The 24,603-nt window shown below is 48.1% G+C and overlaps 1 protein-coding gene across 1 annotated transcript in view; it reads right to left on the bottom strand.

The window, feature by feature from the left end:
* Positions 1-13,601: 13,601 nt before the first annotated feature.
* The window catches only part of GTF2E1 (general transcription factor IIE subunit 1), a 57,842-nt gene continuing 46,840 nt past the window's right edge, over positions 13,602-24,603 (bottom strand). The window contains exons 3-5 of the mRNA XM_075437390.1: positions 23,556-23,757; positions 18,536-18,783; positions 13,602-15,305 (exon numbers count right to left, since the gene is read on the bottom strand). Of these exons, the coding sequence (XP_075293505.1) occupies positions 14,875-15,305; positions 18,536-18,783; positions 23,556-23,757 (881 nt within the window). The 3' untranslated portion in view covers positions 13,602-14,874. The remainder of the gene's footprint in view (positions 15,306-18,535; positions 18,784-23,555; positions 23,758-24,603) is intronic.

Here is a 24,603-nt window from a genome sequence, read left to right as displayed (position 1 = left end):
GGCAGCTGCGGCCCCACGTGGAACTACCCAAACCACAGCATCGCTTTAGGAGGACGATGTGACCCCCTGGCAGCAGCCAGCTGGGGACCCACACAAACCACATCCAGAGAAGAGGGAAGGCTGCAGAGGTGCTGGAGAAGCAAGAGCAGAGAGCACTTCTCCTGGCAAGGCACGGTGGGAAATCCAGCAGCTACAGCCATGGCACAAGGCGCTGGATGACAGTCAGGCCAACACTGAGGGGGAGGAGGGCTTTGGTATCTTGCCTGACAGCATTACGCAGACCACCACTGCTTATCCTCCCTTCCTTCGTGGCTCATAGCAAGGTGGGTTCGTCCATTCTATCCATGCAGGTGTTCCACTATGTTGACCGGGACTTTCTCTCCCAACCCTGTTCTCCAGCTGTGTCACCTGCTGCCTTTGCTTCATTTCCAGTGGATCATTGCTGAACGCAGAGCTGAGCCCCCCATCTCACCTGCTGCAGAGAGGCTCAAGGTTGCCCCGCTCTCCTTCCTCATCTTGTTCCAGCCATTTGGGCAAGGAGAGCTGTGCAGTGTCCTCCACCTCCGTACAGGAAGCCCCTGCTGCTGATCTCTCCATCACACATGAGCTCACACATGTCAGAGTCTCTGAGAATAAATTCAGCTGAGATCAAAGTGAGAGATGAAGTCCCACTGTCCCTTGACTCCAGATGAGCACCTTTCTTCAGCTTTCCCAGCTAGTAGTTTCCCAGTAGAATGTTGCTTTAATGTAATTTCCCAATGGTTAGTGACTATTTCCTGATGGATTAGAACCTGGAGAAAGCCTTAGTGGAATGCAAAGAAGTTAAGAGGAAGAAAGGACCCAACACTGTTTTTAGGGAAAAGCTCAAGGAGAAGCGAGAGAGCAAACACGTTACCAGCGCAGACCGGCTGTCCCTCCGTCTGCTGCTACCCTGTGCAGGACAGCAGGTGTCCCAGCAAAGCTGCAAGCCCTGATGGAAAAATGGCAGTATAACCTGTGTTACCGTGGTTTTGCCCGGGGGTAAGAGCACCGTTACACAGAGGCCTCGGTGCTCGGTTCACGCGAGGTGCCTCCCTACCCAAGGCAGCGTGTTGGTGTGCCCAAGCCTCTAGTGCTTTTAAACCGAGCTCCAGAGCCGCTCCACAACCCGCACCAGCTGCGGCGGCTCTGGCTGCTGCCCCTGCTCTCGTTGTCAACGAGCTTGTCTCTCTGTGGGAAACACTCCTCACACGGATCTCTCCGCTCCCCATCCCTCCTCCCTCCCCGACTCCCACTCGCTGGAGACAGGACGGGATCCAATGGTGCTCTGCCAAGCTACAGGGGCTGCCTGACAGCCACAATGAGGGAGCAGGTTATATTTCAGAGCTCTGCGCAACGGTTGCCTAATTAATCCCCATCCCCCACCCTGACATCCAGCACAGAGCGAGGACATCTCAATTTTCTCGTTCTCCCAATGTGGGAACCTGCAGCTGGGCTAACATCGGCGATTCGCTCTGGGTCAGCACGAGGAGGGACCTGGAGAGAGGAAGCTAATGCCAATGCCGAGTCTGCCCCCCCCAAGTAAAATACAAGGGAATAAAGAAAGGTCTCATGAGCAAGACTCCTCCTCCCCAGCATCCGTCTCCATCTCGCTGTGCTCGGAGGACAATTGAATTACACTGCCGCTTCCCTTTCATTGTGATCCAATTAACTGGGGAATTAATGAGGCCAGAGGAAGAGGCCGCCTTTTCTTTTCCAGGCCTGCGTGAAGCCAAAGCCAGGGCAACCGGCAACTCTGAGCCTTCCTGAAAAACGCGGTGCTTGCCAGGGTGTCTTTATTAGAGAGGAGAAGGGGGAGAGGGGAAGGGGCTGCCGTAGGAACGAAAGGCAGATGCAGATGTCAGCCTTGTTTACAGCAGGCATTTTGCACCGGTGCAGCTAAGCCCTTCGGTTCAAAGTCCCCCGACAGGCACCTGCCACCAGCACAGGTAGAAAAAAAAATCACAGCTGAGACTTCTTGGTGGCTGCACGAAGAAGAAGGTCTGCGGTACAGGAAGGGTGTTTGTCTCGCTTGGTCGCGCAGCTCCAGAGCTCATGCAACACTCCTGAGCGACGATTTCCCATTCTGTGCCGAGGACCCGCTCCTCCCCTGAGCTCACAGCGTCGCCGTCCCTGCGGAGCCGCCTGCAGCAGCCCTCTCCCTGCTGACAGTGCCACCCGGGTGGGTGACCGAGTGTGCCACGGTGTCTCACCTGAGCCGGACAGCAGGTCGCCGGACACTCGTGGAGACACACATACTTGAAAATAGAATAAAATCCGAGCTTCTGCCTACTGTAGGTGACCCTGCTTCGGCAGGAGGGTTGGACTAGATGACCCACAGAGGTCCCTTCCAACCCTGACCATTCTGTGATTCTGTGATTCTGTGATTCTCACAGGTTGTTTGTCCAGGCTGCAGGTTTGCTGTGCTGCAGATGGAGACATGGGAGAGCTGGCTCTTGTAGCACCATTTCAAGTCCAGGGTGGTGTAATGGCTTGGACGCCCTACTCTGCGAGCCCAGCCGTCGCTGCCATTACAGCTGCGGTTCAGAAGCACTTTGGCAGCGCTTGCAAGCGTGGAGCCACAGCGGTTAAACCACGGGGCCAGTGAGCTCTGCGCAGGACACACATGAGGATGCTTCATGAAAAAATTCTCTGTGTAAAGCCAGAGGGACTCCAAAGGCATCCGGTCTGATGGCACTCCTGCTACTCCACAGCAACCCCTGTACCTCTGTGCCACACTGCCTTGTGCCCTGGGAGCAGTGCTGTGCGGTGGCACTGGGATGGGCCTGTGCTCTCGCACAGTTTGGGCGAACTGGGGAGTGCAGGAGCCAGTAGGAACAAGAGAAACAGGGAAGAAATGTTCCCAGGTCTGTGCTCCCCCTCTGCAGAGCCCCCACGGCACCTTTGCTCTATGTTATGCTCCATGTTATTGAGATTTTTCTGATCACCTGAGTAGTGGAGCCCTTGGATGATCTCCAGGATCTTGGAGAACAGAGAGTTGATTGCACATATCCACCTTCCAGTGTCCAGACTGAGGAAAGAGAGAGGAGACATGGTGTCCCTGGGAAGCCATAGCTCAGGTAGCTGCATGGGCTACATCCTTTAATTTGCATCTCCAGTGCCTCCGGTGCTGGAATGGCATGGTGATATTTTTTGCATCTAATCTTCTTTGGAAGTTCACATATATTCAAACTGTTGAGATGTGCTTGAATTCCTCGGCTCATGTTAACTCCCTTCTGTGTGTGGGATAGTCTCTCCAGATGGCAGATCACACAACAGATGAGCAACTTCATTGTCATTTCTCTCCAGAGCTGGAGAAGAGCAACCTCAGTCAATGGAGAGCTTCTGAAGAACCTTCCTGCATATGGACTTCTCCTTGACAGCATGGCAGTGGAGGTGGTGGCACAGCCAAGGACCAAAGGAAAGGGCTAACTCCCTGCAGGGGCTCTGGGGATGAAAACCAGAGGAGTCTAGTACAGAGCAAAAGAAATGGGTAGAAACATTTCTGGAGTTTGGAGACTCCTGGGTGGGAAGAAGATGGTTCCAGAAGTCAAAGCAGGTAGATCACCCACCGACAAAACTGTGAGGTGGTTAGAAAAGCCCAAATGGTAGCCTGAGTGAGGAAGAAAATGACACTAAGTGCCTGCCTGAACTATGTACCTTAGCACAGGCCGACTATCATAGCTGTACCAAGGCGAGGCGTAACTGCTTCTCGGGAGCACGAACAGAGGGAAATTATGATTCTTAATTTCAGAAATAAAATGATAAAAGGTGGCAAATGAGTAGTGAGTTGAAAGTTACTTACATTCAAAAGAAGCTAAGGACCTAAAATTGCATAGTGAGTGCAATGGTGGGGCTGCGTGTTACAACCTAATGAGGAGATGGCAAAGCCTGCGTGTATCTGATGAGTGAATTAGCTGTTGATTCTTAATTTCCATGCCGATCTCCTTCCCTCCCGTTTTCACCTGGGGCTGCCTCTGGAGCAGGCACGGTACTGATGCAGCCGTGTCAGGGGGACCAGTGGGCCGAGTTAGCTCAGGGGTCTGAGAACAGACACTCTTTTGAGGCAGGTTTATGATCCAACCAACACCCTGCTGCTGTGTTTTAATTGCTGTTGTTCGAAATATGACATTAGGACCCAGTGGCGGGGTCAGCTTTGCTGTGCTGTCGCTGTCTCCTGCGGCCCCACAACAGCTACCCAGGGTGGCTCCCTGCAGACCTGATCTTGACCTCGATCTTGGCTACGCCTCACTGACCCAGCCCTTCCCCACTGCCAATACAGTGGCAGCAGTGAGCGCAGCGTGGTTTAGTCTAAAATGTAAGGCAAGGTCTGTACTCCCAGTAATGCTCAAGCAAGCTCTAATGACAACTGAGCACCTAATGCTTGTGTAACGCAACCAGAAGGTGTTGATGGTGTGTGCTAATGAAGCGTGCCTTCTGCTGAGGTTTTCTTTAGGTGGTGATGGCATGAGGATTGTGGGAGACAGACGACCTAGCCAGTGACCCTCCGAAAGCAAGGGGAAGCGTGCTAGGAAAGGGAGAAGGAGCTGGAGAAACTAAGGTCACCGACTTCAAAGATGAAGGATTCTCTTTATACTCTGAAAGTGACTGAATAAAACGACTGGCACCATTACTTAGCTAAATAGGATTTTCTACTTGTGTCGGATTATCATAAACGTCAATTTGATTAGCCTGATTGCTGTTGATTTGTCCCTAAGAAGTGCATTACATTAATTTAGCCTTATATTGAGAAGATACTTTGAATTACGATACCGTTTGTTAACGTGATTTGCTTTCTCCCAACAGACGTGTTAGCTTTCCCCACAGTGCTTGAAGCTTAGTTTTGGAGTCGAGTTCACAGTGTTAGTTTCAGCTGTGGGCAGAGCTGCCCGCCCTGTGAACACTTGCAAACCACCTGGCCATGAAGGGACTCCAACCATCCTGTCCACTTAGCAAAAGAGAAAGCAGATAACCCCTCACACCCAGCTGTGCTACAGTCACCTGAGGGACAGGACTAGGTCACACATTCTGGATGAACCCCTGAAATGATGAAAAGCACTGCTTTTCCTAATGCTTTTAAGAAGGTGTTCCCATGAGAAGAAGAAGGAGGAAAGCTTACCGCATCCTTGCTGAAAGCACCACCAAAGGTGAGATCCTCATTGCACTAGGGTATATGATTAACAATATGTTGTTCCACCTCCACTTCCTGGTTGAGAACAGTGCTTTCACTCATTGAAACCTTCCTGCTGAGTTCCCAACTGTGTCCAGCCACCCATGGCACCAGGACAGAGATCACCCCTCATCTTCAGCCACACATTTTGGAGCCATTCTTCTGATAAAAGGGCACCTAGAGACCCAAACAAGTGTTTTAAGGACACCCTTGCAAGATTCTGTGCAGGTCATACCAATAACTGACCAAGGCTCTCGTAGCATACTGCTGTAGTCTTTGGCTGCAAAAAAGCTGCGGCTCTTTGCTCGCGTGCCTTGTGTATAGGGCCCAGCCCTGGAGATGGCCAGGCACTGCAGCAAGGACCCAATATATAAATAAAAACACAGACTGACCTCCTCCTCACACTAAAAGCAACTCGAGGAGGAGTCCTTCTGGAATTGCTGAAGGACATACTCAGGAAATTTCAGGATTGGCCTTGGCATGAACAGGGCAAACCCAGGTTACTAAATCCCATGGCCAGCTCTGAGCGACCGCGGCCCTCGCTCCTTTGGCCGCCTCTAGCAGCCCAGACGCGCTGGGAGCGCTCCCTCGTATCGTCAGCTTCTCAGTCCTGCCAGGTGCGGGGAACGTTTCCAAGATTTCATTTAATACCTGTATTTAATCCATTAGCTCTCCCTGCAGACCTCCTGAAGGCTGGGCTGTGATTAAGGAGGAGGTAAGTGCCCTGTTTATTGCTCTCCTGATCCTTCTCCACTTTCCACTTCCACGGGCAGTTTTCACCCAGCAGTCATGCAGTGCCTTGGAAACGCACATGGGATGCCCCTGCCCCATCTCCTCAGGATGGGGTGAAGAGGAGAGGCCCCCCCAGCTCCAGCAGTGCAGCTCTCCTCACTCCCCTGTTCCTGGACCAGAGTGAGATGCTCCACACGTCACAGAGAGGGAAGCTTCGCAGGCAGCGCTGCTGGGCGGTACAGGGAGCAGAGCCGGGAGCAAAACCCTTGCTCCAAGCGTTCATACCTCCAAGCAGACATCTGTACCATCAGGAGTAGCCAGCACGGGTTCACCAAGGGGAAGTCACGCTGGACCAACACGATAACCTTCTGTGAAGGGACTGGCCCGGTAGATGAGGGGAGAACCGTGGGTATTGTCTACCTGGACTTCAGGAAGGGCTTTGATACTGTCTCCCATAAGATCCTCATAGAGAAGCTGATGAAGTACAGGCTGGATGAGCAGACAGCGAGGTGGACTGAAAACTGGCTGAAGGGCTGGGCCCAGAGGGTGGTTATCAGTAGCACAAAGTCTAGCAGGAGGCCAATAACTAGCAGTGTACCCCAGGGGTCAATACTGGGCCCAAACCTGTTGAAAATTTTTATTAATGATCTGGATGATGGAGCAGAGTGTGCCCTCAGAACATTTGCTGACACTAAACTGGGAGGAGTGGCTGATACGCCAGAGGGTCGTGCCACCACCCCAAGGGACCTCGACAGCCTGGAGAAACGGGCTGACAGGAACCTCATGAAGTTCAAGGGCAAGTGCAAAGTCCTCAATCTGGGGAGGAACAACCAATACATGCTGGGGGCCACCCAGCTGGAAAGCAGCTTGGCAGAAAAGGATCTGAGGGGTCCTGGTGGACACCAAGTTGAACAGGAACCAACAGTATGCCCTTGCCACAAGGAAGGCTAGTGGTAACCTGCCAGCAGGTCAAGGCAGGTGATCCTTCCTCTGTATTGAGCACTGGTGAACCCACACCTGTAGACCCATGTCCAGTTTTGGGCTCCCTAGGACAAGAGAGAGATAGACATAGTGTAGAGAGTCCAATGAAGGGCTACAAAGATGATGAAGGGACTGGAGCATCTCTGCTATGAGGAGAGGCTGAAAGAGCTGGGGCTGTTCAGTCTGGAGCAGAGAAGGCTCAGGGGGGATCTTAGTGTATGTAAATACCTGAAGGGAGGGTGTGAAGAGGATGGAGCCAGGCTGTTCTCTAGTGACAGGAGGCAATGGGCACAAACTAGAACACAAAAGGCTCCGTCTGAACATCAGGAAATGCTGTTTTCCATGAGGGTGACCAAGCACTGCACAGGTTGCCCGGGGAGGCTGCGGATTCTCCATCCTTGGAGATTTTCAAAAGCCATCTGGACATGGTCCTAGTGGCAGCCTGCTCAAGGTGGCCCTGTTTGAGCTGGGGGTTGGACCAGGTGACCTCTAAAGGTCCCTTCCAACCTCAACCATTCTGTGATTCTGTGATTGTGTATTACAAAAACATCAAGTTACAGCCCTTGGTGTGAGGAAAAGTTATCAGGAAGATGGACCAAGAGTCACCCGCAACCACCGGTTCTCCTTGATTCCGTGCCATTAAGCTATAGGCTTGGCTATCATCTGTTTTGTTCTCCCAAATTAAAGGGCAAATTCATTTTTTTCATACTTTGCCTCTTCAAAATACATGGGCAGGAAGGGAGAGGGAAGTAGCCAGGCCAAGAAGGAACAAGAGTAACCATCTCCAGAAGACCACACTCTGTGTGTAGTTCTTTCCGCTAACGCGCTCCATGAATCTCACAGCACGGCTACGGCTCCTGTGAAAGCCAGAGAGAATGAGCATGCATATCTGAATCACAGTAGCTCTCTGTGCTTCTGAAGCTGTCATGGCCAAGGCACACACTGCACCGGTCACACTGAACATCTGGCTCCTTCTAGCTCTAAAAACTGCTGGATTTCCCAGTCAGAGCAATCCATCGGCAGCTGTGAGGTCAGAACGGTTCCCATTTCTGCTTCATTGTTACATCCCCAGGTGCCAAAGGGTGTTCCATATGGGACAGAGAAAGGTTCTGGTTCGCTGCCCCTTTCTACTCAACAAACATTACAAACGAAACCTTAGTAATGTATGATTTATTTCCTTTCCAACATGGATTTCCAGTGTTGATGCTCTTTTTATTACTGAGATAGACTTGCAGCAGTTTTTATGTCCACTGTGGACTTGAAGTGTGCTAGACACTTTCTGCAAACAGGGAGACATTCATCTTCTGTTTATCGGTTTTGACCACCTGAACAAATGTGCTTCCACTTTCAGTATTCATTTGACTTGTTTTCGGTATTTCTAATAGCTTGACTCACACCTTTCCTGGGGCAGACTCCATTAGCATGTGAATTAGCAATCCCACAAGGAGTTCATTAGTACGGTACCAAGCCAGAGGTCTTTAGTTCATGGTAGCACCTGGTCCATTGGTGCACCAAAGATGCTACTGCCTGCTGCATGAGGAGCAAGAAAATGCAAAGAAAAAACCCACCAACATTGAGAGGGCTGAAAATGTGGCGTTTTGACACCTGTCCAACTGGAAGCATCCACGTCTGCCGTCTATGGAGATAAGCTCTTTTATTCTGAACTTCAGACAGGCTGCAACGACGTGACTGTCTAGATAACAAAAACTTGAACTATTACTTGCTGCTCTTGGCAGAAGCTCCTACCTAAACTGTAAAAAATTCCTTATCTGTTAACATTCTCACATGCAGACATAACAGTACACTCTGATGAAACCTTCAGAGAAAGAGGTACTTTCTAATGTGGCACTGAACTGATTTTTGCAACTCATTGCTGTTAGGTATTCTTGCACCAAACCTTCCAGCATGGTGAAAGGAGGAGTCAGATGATTCAAATGGAGCTGCAGGCTCCTGCTGATGTTGACTGCTAACCTGGGACCTTCCTGATGCCTTTGTATAACTTCCAAGAGGAAGTATACTCTCCACACTTGGAGAGTATTACCCTTCCTAATGGGCTCTGAGTTAAGGGAATACACAAAACTAAACGCACCATGAGCCAAGTCCCCCTTCGGCATATTGTATTTTAATTTGCTTGGATATGGCACCCACATGGCCTGGGAGAGTTACGCAAATGTGAAATTTCTCTCAAGATGCATCATTTTCTGAAGGCCGTATTTCCCTCTAATCCCATTTCCCTCTGCTCTTCCTTGTTGTAATGGGAATAGTTTTCATCTGACATCACCAGAAGGGCTGAGAGATGTTGAAAGTGCTTCTTCTTGGAAGAAAGCATTGTATGCCAAAGGAAGAATAATTGTGGTGACAGCACAGGGAGAGCAGGTATGTCTCCCTAAAAAGATTTTACAGCCTCATTTGCATTCAATGAAAAAGAGGGGGGATGTTAGAGGCAGCAGGGAAACATGAGAAATTCAGTGACTCAAGATGTTCCCAAGGCACAAAAAACTCAAGGGTTAAAAAAAAAATATCAAATCCAGTCCTACCAAATCACATCTAGTTCAAGCAGCAAAGACTGCATTTAAGAGAGTGACCAGCCTGGGGCTGATGCCAGTTCTTTCCCCACTGCAGGAAATTAGAGGGCCTTGTAGGCATTGCCCTGAGCCCAGCAAAAGCCTTGCTTCTGGAGAAGACACTCATTAAACCTCTCTGCCAGGACGTGGTACAGCCCGAGGCAGTCATGGCTGAGACCTGCACGGTGGACCTCAGCATGACAGGGCCACATGGCCCAGGAGTGGATGTGGCACAAGCCAGAGCTGCGTGGTGGTGGTGGTGGTGATGGCGAAGGGACTGAAATTTGTTTTAAATTGACACCTGTGTTTGACCGCAGAGGGGTTGAGTTTATGGAGCCCATCAGCACTGACTGGGAGAAGAACAACCAGCACCTTTGCAAAGAGCAGGTATGGATAATCTGACCAAAATGACCCGACGTATCATTCCCCCATGTGGGACAGGGCTGGTTCAGACACTGCAACCTAAGCGTACCCACGTCAGCTGGTAGCAACCATTAAATGCTGTTTGGCATACTTGTCCCCCCATAATGTATGTTAAGAGGACACAGGAAAAGCATGGACTGTGCTAACAGTGCCTGGCAAATCTGGCATTGGATCAGGCAGATTTCCATTGTCAGAACCGCAGAAAAAAGAAATGTTTAAGACTAGGAGGACCCCCTTACCAGGTGGAACTGAGCCAGGCTTCTCAGCTCTCCACACAATTTTAGCTCGCTGCAAAATTACTGCAGCTCACCCTCCTTCTTCCAGCAAGTAATGGGATGGCAGAGGCTGGCCTTATGGATTCCAGGTAAAAAAAACGCAGAAGCACTATGTCAGGGCTTTAATCACATCTGTATGAGATCTGATTTTTCCTCCTTACAGACGTACCTTTTTTTCGTACACAGACATTAATGCTTGCTGAACAATATTTGATCAGCCTTAATTTTCAGGCTGGATCCCTGCCTGTTTCTCTAGCTGAGCAGCCCAAGGCTTGCTCCTGCTGCTGTGGCCAGCTCTCGGCAGGATTTGTGCATTCGTCGCTGCGTGCAGCCAGGGTGAAGCGCACACAGGGTCTCTAACACACTGCAGTGGAGCCGAGTCGCTTCCGATGCAGCTGGCTCAGCCTCCTCTCTGCCATCCCTGGCTGGTTCATTAGCATCAAACTGTTCAAAGGGATGGAAATTAAATTATATTCAGGTCAGAAACATATTTTAAGCAAAAGTACCTATTATATTTGAAGCATCTTGTTCAGAGATTCTCTGTCTGCTGCTTCCATGATGGTTGCACAAATACTCACTGTACTTAACATGTTTTTTAATGATACAGCAGGTGCTTCCAAAATCTGATTTTTGTTTAAATATAAATTAGCTTCATTCTCTCTCTCAGTCTAATTAATGCTGGTAAATAAGAAAGCACCTTCTGGCAGCTCTGTTAGGTACCCCAAACAGGCAAAAGCCCAGATGTCCCTGGGTAACTTTGAAAGAGAGAGAAAATAGCTCTGCCACAGTGACAGGGTTGTAGTCCTGGATGGCCTGGCGCTGCCGGTGCTCTGCTCTCTGCTCGGAGGGAGCACGCAGGCAGGCAGGCAGGCAGGCAGCCTTCCAGGAGCACCAGCAGTCAGACATCGCTCCCCATGCCTCGGGCTGCCACTCCTTTTAGGCAGTAGCCTCTCTGTGCCTCTCTGTGCAATCACATCTTAAACAGCTTCAAGCGTCTGGCTATGTCTCCTATCAAGACTGAGGAGCAACGATCTCCTTGGACTTTATAAATATTGATCACTATTTTGGAAGCAGCTCAGCCCCAGCTCCCCTGCTCCTGGAGGAGAGGCTGTGTTGACTCACAGTCAGTACGCTTTAAACTGGAGTGTATCATGATGCCTGGGGATCCTTGGCTGTCCATGCTCAGGTCAACACCCCGGAGCCTCCAGTGAACAAGCCAGGCACACGGTTACCTTGTTGAGGGCTTCCAGTGGGATAAGGCAATACCGGTCCTAGAACAGCCCACAGCAATTTCTTGCAGCACTGTGTGACACCTCACTCCTTCAAGGGACTGAGCCCGCAGCCTCGCTCGTTTACGTGGACGCACACCACGTAAGCTGCTGCTTCTCCTCTGCAACTCACCAACCAGCGCGTACTGGACAGCCCGCTGGCTCGCCCTGCTGCTGACATATCCTTCCACCTGCTCATAAACTTTCCATTTCCATGAAGGCTTCGTCTTGCAGTTGATTCCGGAGGCAATTTTCCCTCTCCTCCTACGGCGACACAGCGGGAGACAGAGACCCAAGCACAGCTGGCTGCTTCCGCCCCAGGCCCTGTCAGACTTCCCCGCAGCATGCCCTGGCACTGCAGGCACCACCGAGGCAGGGCTCCTCAGATGTCTCGAGGAGGAGGCGATGCTATTTTTCTGCCCTTCCTCCAGGGGATCTTCAAATCCCTCGACTCTCACAGAGCAACCGTCTGTTTCATCTGAATCTGTTTGAAGGAGGCAGCAACGCAGGAAAAGTTGGATGGAGGAAGCGAATTTTTGGGACCTTAGTAGCAAAGATTAAAACACTCCTGTTTTCCAGCATTATTAGTGATCTTCCCCTCCATCAACAGCTTCACTGATCTGCTCTGGCCTGCTCTGTGCTGGGCTGGGCAGGACATCCTTCTGCTGTGGTTTCCCTGACCCACAACAGAAGCACAGAGAGAGGCAGCTCTCACCCAGCTGGGAGAGACACCCAGCGCCTCTGACCTTTGGGGAGAGGAGTATGAGCAGCTGGAGAAATGCGTTTTTCTTTCCAGCCCGAGCGGCAGTACCCCGGCCTCAAGTGCACTCATCAGATAAAACGCACTTTTGGCTGAAAGCAGACAGACACTAGTGTGAATGGGGTTAGACAGAACATTCACCCAGCAAGGCTTCAGCCCCCGACCACGCTCACAGCATTATTGGGTTAGCGTTAATGCAGCACATGTGGTCCAGCAGCCGGAGGAAATGGCTGTGGCCTTCCTCAGAATTGATGGCTTTATCCCTTGCATTAGCACCAGCCTGCTGGTGGTGGCTGGCTTTGCTTGCAGCAGCGGCCGTTCCTCCTCTGCTGGCATGCGCGCAGAGCCCTGCTTCAATCACAGCAAAAAAAAGAAGAGGCACTATTGATTGTACGTGCCCCTGTTCATTCAAGCAGTGCTTGTCATGACAGGGCATGTCGTCCTTTGACAGCAGCCCTAACTGGCTGGAAGAGAGCAGAGCAGCCCCCCTTTCCAAGAGCCAGAAGCTGTTAGAGAGGCAGGAAACGAGGATGGCATCCGCTCGTGTACCCTCACCTCCCCAGCCCTCCTGAGGGCTGCATGTGGTGGACAAGAGGCAGACGTGCCCGGCAAACCACCGCCCCGAGTCCCTCATACGCAAGGACGTGCCTTGCTAAACAACAGAAATTACAGCTACCATACAAACCACAATTAAATGTGTTTATCGAGTAAACCCACTAATTTATAGATGATTCTGCTGGATATTGATGCAGTATCAGTGCTCTAATTGTAAAACCCAGGATTTCTTCACTTCAGCTTTAATAAACTTACAGTTTGACTTTGCAGGACTACAAACTCAGTATAAACTATTGGTGAGTTACGAGCATGAGTAGTTGGACTGTATTCAGGGTTAGTTCTGTTTGTGTCTTTCGCTCCTTGTAAATGTACCTGCTTTTCTCCAACGTCAACCCTGAATTCAACGAGATTAAATCTAGACAGAACTGGTACAGCACTTCTGTTAGCTGATCACTGAACCTGACACCAGTTCTGTGGCTTGGTATCTAGGAGCTTGATACCAGACCTTGGAAGTCTGTCTACCCAAGAGCAGCATTTTAACTAGCAATATGATGTCTGTGAGACCTCCACCATCAGCCTACATTTCCCTCAAGGAAGGCGGAAAGGAATGGAAGTGCTGATCAAAACGGGCCTCCCACAGCACCACTGTAATGAAACATCCTTCCCGGAAGCGCAGGAGATTGCAGGAGGCATTCAAGGAAGCTCTGGTGAGAAGAAACAATGTGTAGTGGGATTTCAAACAGTCCTTCCCTCAAAGGACAGTCTCAAGTTGTTTCTTCTCTTGAATGGAGTAAATCAAAATGATAAGCAAACAATGTTCCCAACTAGGAACAAGACAAATTGGAAGATGACAAATGAGAGAAGTTTCTGTTTATTTGTTCCTCTTTAAAATGACTTAAAAGCAAATTTTAAACACTATTGAAAAAAAGAGGTGATTGAAAATATCAAGAAGCTGAAAATAAAACCACAAAGGAGGCATTACAAGGTTAGCAGAACATAGAAAGCGCAGTTAGTATAAAACAGATTTACAGTCTCAGTGAACAGCAAATTCATGCTGCCTATGTAAATGGAACAGCACATAATACTGCCCCTACTCTCTGGAACACAAAATTCTTCTATCATTTTGTTTTACTGTAGTACTGGATAGGAAAACACAACACTTTTAAAAAACAACATTTTCAATTGAAAGAGAAAAACATTAAAAATATGATATTGCTCTGTAGGCACTGATAAATGTTTTTCTATGGTAAAAGAGTGTGCCAAAGCAAAATTTAAAATGTCTCTTAAAATGATACAGCCCTGGTGTGACTGCAAATAAAAACTAGCTATGCTATTTCTCTGGCAGTACCTGACTGCAGCCCTGCCCACTATGAACCATTTGCAACACTGGAGTTTGGACAGAGCTAGGCAGAAGCAACAGGCAGCAATACTGGAAAATGAAGGTATCTCCTGATATGTCAGAGCACTCTGACAGCTCAGATCCATGGAGGGCTTTCGTTACAGTGACAAAGAGTGACTGTGTGTGCTTGCCAAGGCGTTCACTCTGCCTGTTTCAAGTTACACCTGACCTTGAGGTGCTGAGACCTAGTAAAGAGGGAACAGAAGCAAGGAAAGGTTGCTGCCTACAGGCCTGCTTAGAAATAGCCACTCTGGTGGCCAGGGGCTGCTGGCAGGAGGTCAGCTACAAGCCCTGCCCCTCTTCCCTCACTGAGCACAAGCAGCCCTCCTCTGTAGAGCACTCTGATGAGACTACAAAGCCCTTACGTCCTCTGAGGGCAGGGATGTGGACTTCACTAGGATCTGCAACAAAAATAAACTCAAAGCAATTGTGGGGAGGCAGCTGCTGAGGCCCTGGGGAAGGTTAAAGCAGTGCCTGTGCAGGGCACCCTGAAGCAGATTTTTACCTTGCAATCATCCTCACTTCTGAGACTTGTCCTCCCCTACCTGTTTTGGCACATGCAGCCTTCCCGCTCCCCTGCTCTGCTGAGCAAGATGCCTGAGATTAGCAGTCCCGAGCCCCAGTGTCCCTGCGCAGAGGGGAGGAAAGATGCGCTTCAGTCTTCTGTTCTACTAGGGAGTCTCTGGCTTAAAAAGTTACTTTTTCAAAAAATGCCACGGCAGGAAGCAGTTAATCAAACATGTCCTCAAACATGCGTCGCCCCATGGCTATATAAACCTCTTTTTCCTCCGGCGTCATCTGGGCCACCAGCTCAGGGCGCTGGCTCACTTGGCTGTAGGAGTGTGGACGCCCAGCCACTGTGACAGTGGGGTCTTCTGCCACCACCTCAAACTCTTCATCCTCATCCTCCTCCTCCAGCCCGTATGTTGTGGTGGCCGTCGTGGGAGGGCGGGGAGGGGAATCTTCCTCCGACTCGCTTGTCTCGCTCTCGGAGTCACTAGCGTTGGCACCGGAGAGAGGAGCGGCACCTCCGACGGTGACTGTTGAAGCAGAAGGTGTCTTCTTCTCGTGGATAAGCAGGGCGCGCATCACCTCCTCGTTATCATCCAGAGCTGCCCGGCCCTCCTCACGCTCCTGGAATGTATCCAGATCCCGGCCCCCTGCAAAGAGACACAAGGGAATGATCCTGTCCTCACAGCGCTCTGGGTGACGGCCCTGATGGCTTTGTGGACCCGTATTAGTTGCTGCCACTGAGCACGCCTGGCCAAGTCACACCCTTTCTCTATGCCAGCTTCTTCTCTCCCTTAAAAGACAGAGTTATGTTATTTTCTTATAACAGCAGAGCAAGTATTGACATTTTCTAGAAGCTAGGAGGCCTGGAGTCACTGTGGCTCCCAGCTGGGAGCCTTGGCCAGGAGCACATTGTAAAAGAAGACAACAAACAAGTGATGGGCAAGCATCTGCGAAAGACATCCCCAGGGAGGTGTCCAACTCAGGCACTCCTCAGCTGGGCTGATGCTGTGGAGCAGAAAGCAGTCCTTGGGACCTAAATCTGGGCTTCCAGATACCCAGACTATGCACCTAATGATGACACTTGTCAGAGATACAGCAAGTACCTCGGCGCTGTTTCACAGGTGAACAAGCACAGGCTGTTTTCTTTTCATCCCTTTGTTTCTAGACTGTATGACCACAGCCTGGAGGACTTGCAGTGAGGACCAAGACCGTGGGGTGTTGCTGCCACAGACCATAAACACAGACCCAAAACCAGGCCCTGCCTTGCCAAGCTCCCCATCTATAAGGATTAAGATGGAGAAGCAAATGAATCCAGGCAGAATGTGGAAACCATGTGTTATAAACCAACATCCAAAGGAGCTGTGTCTGGTAAGCTCAGAGGCGCACCTACCAGGCAGGAACGGGAAAAGCTCATTACTGGAACATGGTGGTAGCGAGCAGGACCTATGTGGTGAAGCAGATGTGGCTTACAGCCTGCAGCCAAGCTGCGCAGTGCATCATTGGAAGGCTGCGTTGAAACAGCTCCTGCTCTCCAAGCTGAAACGCAGCCCAGCCAGTCTCTCTGGCTCCCTACCTGGACCTCTTATTTGAAGGAGACTGCAGTTTGCTGGCAGACAGACACATGGCCTGTACTCCTCTTTCAGTAAACTCTGCTGTACAATAGCTGGGAGGGTTTGACATGGCTTGGGTAGGCAGGGCGTTTGCAGTTCATGGATTCAAAAAGTAAAATTCTGTTCAAAAAGTGACATTTTGCAGAAAACCTCTCCTAGTCCTCCATTTGCTGAGAGGACTAAGTCCACCCAGCACTGATAAAACTACAGGCAGCATGGAAAAAAAGAAAAAAAAAAAAAAAGAACAAAAAATGAAATATAGAGAACCTTAGGTAAAAACAAGGCCTAAAAAGTAGGACAGACTCCCCATGGCAAACTTTCTGTCTTGCACGCTGCCTATGAACAGCTGCTGGAGCTGAGGTGATGGCATTCTGCCTTTATACATTAACGCCACTTGCCTGCTTCTCCAAGACACAGACCTTCATGGTTACAGCACCACATCCAGGCAGTTGGCACCCAAGCCTTTCCTCCTGGGGTCAAAATGCACTGGTTACTTTTTTCAACTTAAGATGAAAAAATGCTGTGAAACAGGTAAGGAAGTAAGTTCTGCATTTAGCACTAAAATCCACGGGAGTTCGTGGTCACTCCTTTCCTGGGGTAAAATAAAGGCCAAAAGACCCACCCCTAACTTCACTGGACTTGTGTTTTTGTGTTTTCATTGTAACTAAAGTTGTAGTAACGGGTGATGGCACTGGCAAAATTCTTGAAATAAGAATAAAGGCATTGCGTTGGCAGCCTTGTGCTCAGCTCATTGCTTGGGATGGTAGAGCATAAGAGGCTATTGGAGAGCATCTCTGTGAAGTAATATCATAGCTCATCACACTGAGAGCAGTGAGGCGACAGCCTGGGGTAGCTCCACAGTCTGACTTTGTTGCTCAGGAGTGGGGCTGTCTCTTGCTTGTGAGAACTGTTCCTGGCAGATCCAAGCAGTGAATCTTTTCTGTCAGCGGTCCCAAGTTTCCATCCTCCCTGTTTATGTCACCCAAGAGCTACAGAAATGTGCTGCGGCAGCAATTTCAGACTATCTCCACAAGTCCCCTCTTCAATCTCCAGTAGCAGTGGAAGGTAAGCAGTGATGCCATTGTGCTGTAAGGAGATACACTCCCCCTCCATGTCCTTCAGTGGCATCTGAGAAACATTTATGCTGTGTACACCAAAAGCCATCTCAAGGAGCCAATTTAAAACTACAGGTGAACTGAATGTCTAGCAGAAAAACAGGGTGAGAACTCACCACGGCTGGCGAGTAACAGCAACATCTGCTACAGACTGCAGGAGGAAGAGGTTGTTTCGATCACCTCACTTTGTTTAATCTATTTGGAAAATGTTTGGGGATCAGTATGTCTGCAAGGTGTTAAGTGCAAACAAGATCGTTAGATATCTTCTGACCATTATTTCACACGCATTTTCTTCACTTCTCCACTCCTCTCCTGAGCACTGCACTGGTTCCAGGGTCTCATGCTCACACATGCGGTTCCCTTTTGCCATCTTCTCTTCCAGGGGCATCAACACTTTCAGTCTATAATCCTCAAATGACTTGGAAGATTGCATCTATTGATTCACTCTTGTAAAAATCATAAAAGGTCTCTGTTTCCTAGCGCATAAGCTTCAATAGCACACTTACCAAAGTAGAATGTTTCTACTCATGGTTACAAGATCTTGACTATGGTCTATGGACAACCTGACCCCAACATGAATGAAAATAAAACCAAAGATAATGCGAAGTAAACAGAAAGTAATAAAGACTCACCTTCCATGGTGACAGACCTTCCTACTGTCCTTCCAGAAGCTTCATTTCTGACATACTCTTAATTTAAAACACATTTTGAAAAACAATCGGCAAGAAGGCTGTGAGCAGAAAACCACTGCTGGTAGATTTGGTAGGCTTCAGAGTCACTGAATGTTAACAAATGTTATTTTTCAGCAGTGATCTATTAGGAAAGCAGCTTTCTAGATGAAAATGAAAGACCTTCATCTAGAAGCAATAAACTCTCAAGGCAGAAGAAGTAACAGATAATTAACATTTTTGAAGCCCACAAACAATTTTGTGGACAGCTCAGCTTTACTGACCTAGATTTCAATCCTGGATCTAATAAATCAGGATTTTTTACATCCACCTACACACACGGTGCTTTGCACAGCAGAGGAGAGCAGACAAAATCTGGACTGTTGGGAGTAGCAGCTGTACACATACACAGGAACGTGTTTTTGACAGCACATGTAAACATCACGTAAGCAGAGCAGTACTTGTGCTCTGTGGTTTTTCTTACCTTCTTTGATTTCATCAGGGTCATAAGCTCCCTGCACCGTGCTCTCCCGCAGCCAAATTGGCCTCTCTCTGGCTGGCTTTCCTTCAGATGCAGATCGGTTAAGATCCTCCTGGTCCTCCATGCTGATGACAACGTTCTGGGTATACAAGTCCTCATACGATGGTCCTTTTGTAGTCCATGTTTCTCGGTGGTGTCCACCTGCAAGGCCAGCTGCTGTCCCTGAACCAGTACCAGCTGCACGCTCCTTGCTACATAAAAGTCAAAGAGATAAAAACAGAGCACTGAGAACAAGCCCTTCCTTGGCCAGCATTAAAACACTTAAACTATGATTAGTTATCTCCCATGATCTGCACCAAGAACTTGCATTCTCATTTCCAACGTGGTGCCAGGAATTTCTATACCAGTTTGCTGGTTTAGGGAACTTGGGGATCTCTAATGAGAAGCTCTATATGAGGCCATGGCAACTTCCACAACAGACACTGAAAAGAAGAGGCAGCACTAAAGCTGCTGATGCACTCAAGTAAAAATAATCATAAAATCCCACAATACCCTGAAATAAAAGCCACAGTAACAAAACACAATTGAACAGTAATCTGGCATCTGGAAAAGCCTCTTTCTGGCCTTCACACAGCAACTATATACTGCATCAAAAAAGTGAGATGGTAGGCCCAGTGTCCCAGGAGGCTCAGATCTGTGAACCATTATTAATCACAGGACTTGTGAAGGAGTTAACCCACCATGAAAAACACAGTTTGAACCTTTGCTTGAATTGTGAGTGACAACGCACACGGCAAGTCACATCTCCTGTGTTACACAGGAGATCCGTACCATCCACAGACACAGCCTTGGGAGAACTGGAAAGCCTGGGCAGAGGAGAAGTATGAGAGGGCACCTTCAAATCAGAGGACTAGGGCTGGGCAAAGGGCTTTGTGTGGTGACGGTGTGCGGGAGAAGACAAGACAGAACTGCCTTCATCACGGAAAAGCTGAAGCAAGGCAATGACCGATACGAAGGGTACGACAGTCAAAGCCTAGCCCTCCTTTATTTTCCCAAGAGGAGCTGCAGCCAGCACATTTTCCTCCAGCATCCTTTCTAGCTCAGAAGACTGATGGAGAAAAGAAACATTCCTGCTTGGATCTGATGGAAAGACATCAGGTGGAGTATTTTCTACACAGCGATGGCAATGAGCCTAAAATACTCTCTGGCTAGAGCTGTTACATATACATTGATCAGGGAAAGCAGCTGAATGGAAACTCACTGCTCTCTGGGTGGGGAAAGCCAAACATGACCGCTTCTCTACTTTAAAATCGTATTTAATCTTCTCAGAGAAACAGATATGCTGCAGACTGCACCCACTCTCAGCCACATAATTTCAGTCATCTGACTGCCAGTGGCACCTATGGCTCTTTATGGGTAACAGCCCTGCCTGGACTCCTCCTCTTGTCCAGAACAAATCCACCACGAATACTCACAGTGTCCCTGCTCCACTGCCAGCTCAGCTGACAGAAGCTGTCAGTGAGCACAGTTCACTTGCTCCCATCTACCCAACGACCTTTCCTCCAACCGAGAAGCTTAAAATGAGGTTGCAGTTGAAGAAGACCTAAGTAATATGGGATTTTTTTAATTCAGCAAGGAGTTAACCACTGCTTGATGAGCTAATTCTGCTGGATTTTCAGGGTTAAACAGTGAGGGGAAAATATGCAGGTAGGTGATCATCTCTCTTCTCCAGATAAAAAATATCGGTGTGTTCAGCTGCAGTTTGGATTGAGGGCTACTCACAGCCTCCCAACAGTGAGTTTGCTGGGGTCTGTTAGCAAAATACTTCACCGCCTACTGTTAACACGTGTCCGCACACTAACCGGTTCTCCTGCAGCCAGCCCTGCTAGGAGAGCTTCACAGAAGCCCTGAGTTTTGGGGCAGAAGACTCCTGCGCATGTATTGCTTATATAACCTAAGGAACCAGCAACCACACAGAGGCCTTCCTCCCAGTGCGTTATTTCAAGTGTTGGTACCTCTCAGCTCTCCAAGACAGGCGTGTGTTCTGTGAAAAGCACCGCTCTGCTTCCCACACAATAGAAATCTCTAACTAGCATTTCCCTGATGATTTTATGTAATCCACTCTCCTCGCAAGATACACAATGCAGCTCTCCCCCAAGCCCTCCCTCCCCACGACTGCAGCGTGACAGCTGAATACTCAGTAGTGCCAGGAGCTGCCTAATGATACTTTTTCACAGAGGTCCCCATATGTGTTCCTGAAATGGACTTTTTTTCCTACATGCTATCATTTAGCAGCAAAACACTTATTCCATGATGTCATGAACATTTCAAAAATGAAAGTAACAACTCTAAGAGACACCGACAGTACTCATTACTTTAAGCCATCTACTGCAATGTCCCACACGGAGGTGGAACCATGTAGACACTTTCTGTCTACTTTCAGGCCCTGGCGAGCTTTGCAAACGTGTCTCAATTTACTTGTTTGTTTGTGGAACTACAGCTTCAGCGACACTGTTGGTAGGAGTCAGCAGCCCCTCAAGACTACGTGACTGGGGAACACCCCTTACTGCAAGAAGAGATCTTGCTGTTCAGCAGCCCTGTTCCAAAGTACAGGATCACGCACCATGGATCAGGCACCTCCGAAAGGCTGCATGTGTGAGCTGCCTTACAGACAGCACAGAGCAGATGAAAGGAGTGCCCTCTTAAATCTTTTTCTCTTAGATCCAAGATCTGCTTTCTCCCCACCTCGGTCTAGACTTTGCATGGCCATCCTGCAACCAGAACTGCTCAGACAGTGGCAGCTCAGTGGCCCAGATGTGGCTACATTTGCTCTGTTACCCATCGGTTGTTTTACCCTGATGGAAATCCCTTAATGAGTGGTTAGCTGCATTTAAAGGTGACATAAATAATTCTTGAGGTAGCTGAGGTATGGCCCACAGAAACCACACTGTGCAATGGGGAAACAATGTGAAATTTTCATCTCAATCCTGCCCAGACTGTTAAGAAAAGGTCTTGCATAATGGGGACAACTCTTTTTGTGCTGTGCTTGAAATAAAGCACTTTTTCACGTAGCTGCTCTTAAGAGCTTCAACTTCACAACAGACAACCCATAGTCCTTGACAGCATGACCACAAAAAATTAATTCTGTGAAGATTTTTTAAATATAAGGTCTTGCTATTTTGACAGAAGAAAATGGAGTGGATATTACAATCCATCTGTTTTAGAAAACCGCAGAGAAGGGCTTAGGTAAAGCAGGTTTATTTCAAAATTTGTGGGGCTAATTCATGCTCTGCCAAGATTAAGAAAATTAACGGCCTCCTAGAAAGATATAAATAAAGATCTGCCCAGTTTCCCACAGCAGGTGAATGACAGTTGTGTAATGTCAGTGTGGTCGCTTAGAGCTGTAACTCTCCTGAAAACACATGAAGCTGCAAAGATGCAGGCACTTCGTGACCTTTTCTGTTTGTTTCAGAATCATCAAATGTCAATTTTGTCAATGACTTCTGACACTCAATAGTCCATAAAAACAGAGAGAATAAATAACCCAGGGTCTGGCACTTTTAAAAAAATATCTCACAGCAGTGCTTTCATGCAATTAGCTGCTTTGAATTAATAAGAGTTAATAAATAATTAAATTATTGTATGTGCTGAAGCAAGTTGTGTTCAAGTAAGCATTTAAAAAGCCACCTATTTGTTTTTTGTCATTCCTTGCACAGAGTAATTAATCATTTAAAATGTTTTTTAAGTATTTAAGAGTCAAGTAAGCGGGTGCTGCTATTTAATCATGGGAATGCACCAGGCTTCTGCTGTGATAATTTCCTGTGTGCAGAAGGGGAAGATAGCAATGACTCTCTTTTTGGTGGGCTCATCCCAGTTTTACTACTCAAACTACATAAAAGGGTTTTTAAAGCAAAGTCCAGTGATTCAGCTTGGGCATAAAGGCTTCAAAGATTCCCCATATCACCAAACACATGTTGAGTGACCTTGGAAAAATCTCTTCCCCGCTCCATATTGCTGCTGTTTTTCTAACAGAATGATGAGTAAAATTAGCTACCTTCTTGGCTAGAAAAAGACTATGAATAGACAAAGAATTTTTTATTATATTAATTAGAAACTGTCTAACATGAATATATGAGGAACATTCTCTCTCAAGGTTAGCCTGAGAGAAAAAAAAGAGTATCCTGCTTGCTCTCCCATTAACTAAAGCCAAGCACCCCAAAGCACTGTGGGAATGCTTCCCCTCGTGGTACATCTTTCCCCCCCCCCTCCCCGTGTGTTTAAAAAAATTAATTAAACACAGAGAAGTGTATCACATTTCACCACAGCTGACAAAACTGACAGCTCCCCACATCTTTCTGCATAATTTAAACATCATCGGGTTTTGTACAGCTAGGAATGTTCTGAAAGAAAGTCTCATTTCCCACGGGTAGGAACATTTTAAAGGGTTTTTGACTATAACATGGTCTCCTCCTGAAAAGGTGTGTAACAAGTCAGAGAAAATCTGGAGAAAAAAATACCCTTATTACAAGAAATGTCTTTGAACGAGAATGTTGTTATGTGATTTGAAACACAAAGTGTAAAATGCAGATACCTTTGTTTCAAAAGCTGGGTAGAAGCGAGAGCAACAGATAAAAGATAAGGGTTTGAGAGTAGGAAGACAGTGTAGATGGTACCTTTAGAGCTTTGCCTAACGGCTGCAGTTTGCATTTCTTAAATACTGGGCTTGGTATACATACCAGCTGCAGCACAGCAAGCAGCAGGTAACTCGAGTACCCCACCCCGCAAAAAACCACATGCAGGAGGCTGACCAGAATAACAGTCGTCTGCCTTGGTTAATAAAAAATGGCTATGACCCTTTCTCTCCTTATAAACCACACGTTCCTAGGGAATCTGTCAGTTGCTTGGTGCTGAACACGTCAGCTCTCAACACAGCCAGAAGCTGCATAAGGTTTGGGAAAGCCTCACGGAGCAGACAAACGCACTACAAGGCAGCGCAGTGAAAGAAGACCAGGCGTGTTCCCACCTCTGCTTCAGGGCAGGAATCTCCGTGGGTTCTGGCTCGAGGATTTCATAGGCTAAGTTAACGTCTTCTGTATCACGAAGCAGCGCATAGATGGGCTCAATCTGCTCATTAAATCTTGCCACGAGTGTCCTCGCGTCCTTTTTGGGCATTGCCGACTCATCTTCTTCCACTTCAGTCTCACAGAAAGTACAGCGGAAAGTTCCTGAAATGAAAAAAGTTGCTAAGCATTGGAAGGAAAGCAGCAGGCCCTGCTCTTTATACAGCCTTTTAAACTTTGCTGTTTTCTTAGCTTGATGCTAAATAGCTTTTCTCCCCCTGACAATCCCTTCCCAGACACAGTGTACCTGGTTATTATTTAAGGAGACAACAAAGCAAGTATTTTGACGGCATCCAGTGACATCCAGTTGGGCACAGTTTCTCACTCTGAAAAGCCCAGATGGGCTGCGTTACCTCTACTGAGACATCTCCTAATCTCACTCTCTCTTTCTTGCTGCACATCTCAAATGTCAGCTACGACTCAGCTGTGATAAAAAGCTTCACAATATACTCTTAGGAGTTCAAGTATCATCTGTTTCAGGTGCTTGCACTGGCATCTCCCATGCCACATGAACAGGTTAATCTCACAATGAAGTAGGGTGTAGTTTTACACTGCACCAACCACTCCGCAGTAACTCCTAGTATAACCTTTTTCACTCTGCAACGCAAAAAAGATGGCTGCTCCTTCTGTTTCAGGGCCAAAACACGCAAAACGGTCATTACTGCAGAGCAGCAAATGCTAACTCCCACATTAACTTCTTGAAATTAAGAATGGCAAGATAAGAACTGTATGAATGACAATTACGAATCAGCTCATTTTACAGACCTCATCAGGATCTATAAAAATACATCAAATATAAAGGCAACTGAAATGGTTGCATGGCAATGCAGTTAAGAAAAACGTACTGAACTCCTGCACAGCAGGTTTTTCAGTTTCATTGCTCCATCTGCAAGCAGGACCCTTAGGGCAGTACATGCACAGCAGGACCTTACCATATGGTCCACTATGAGG

The sequence above is a fragment of the Opisthocomus hoazin genome, chromosome 1, assembly GCF_030867145.1.
Source record: "Opisthocomus hoazin isolate bOpiHoa1 chromosome 1, bOpiHoa1.hap1, whole genome shotgun sequence".
Lineage (NCBI taxonomy): Eukaryota > Metazoa > Chordata > Aves > Opisthocomiformes > Opisthocomidae > Opisthocomus > Opisthocomus hoazin.
Note: the sequence above shows the minus strand (reverse complement) of the source record. Positions and strands in the feature narration are given on the sequence as shown.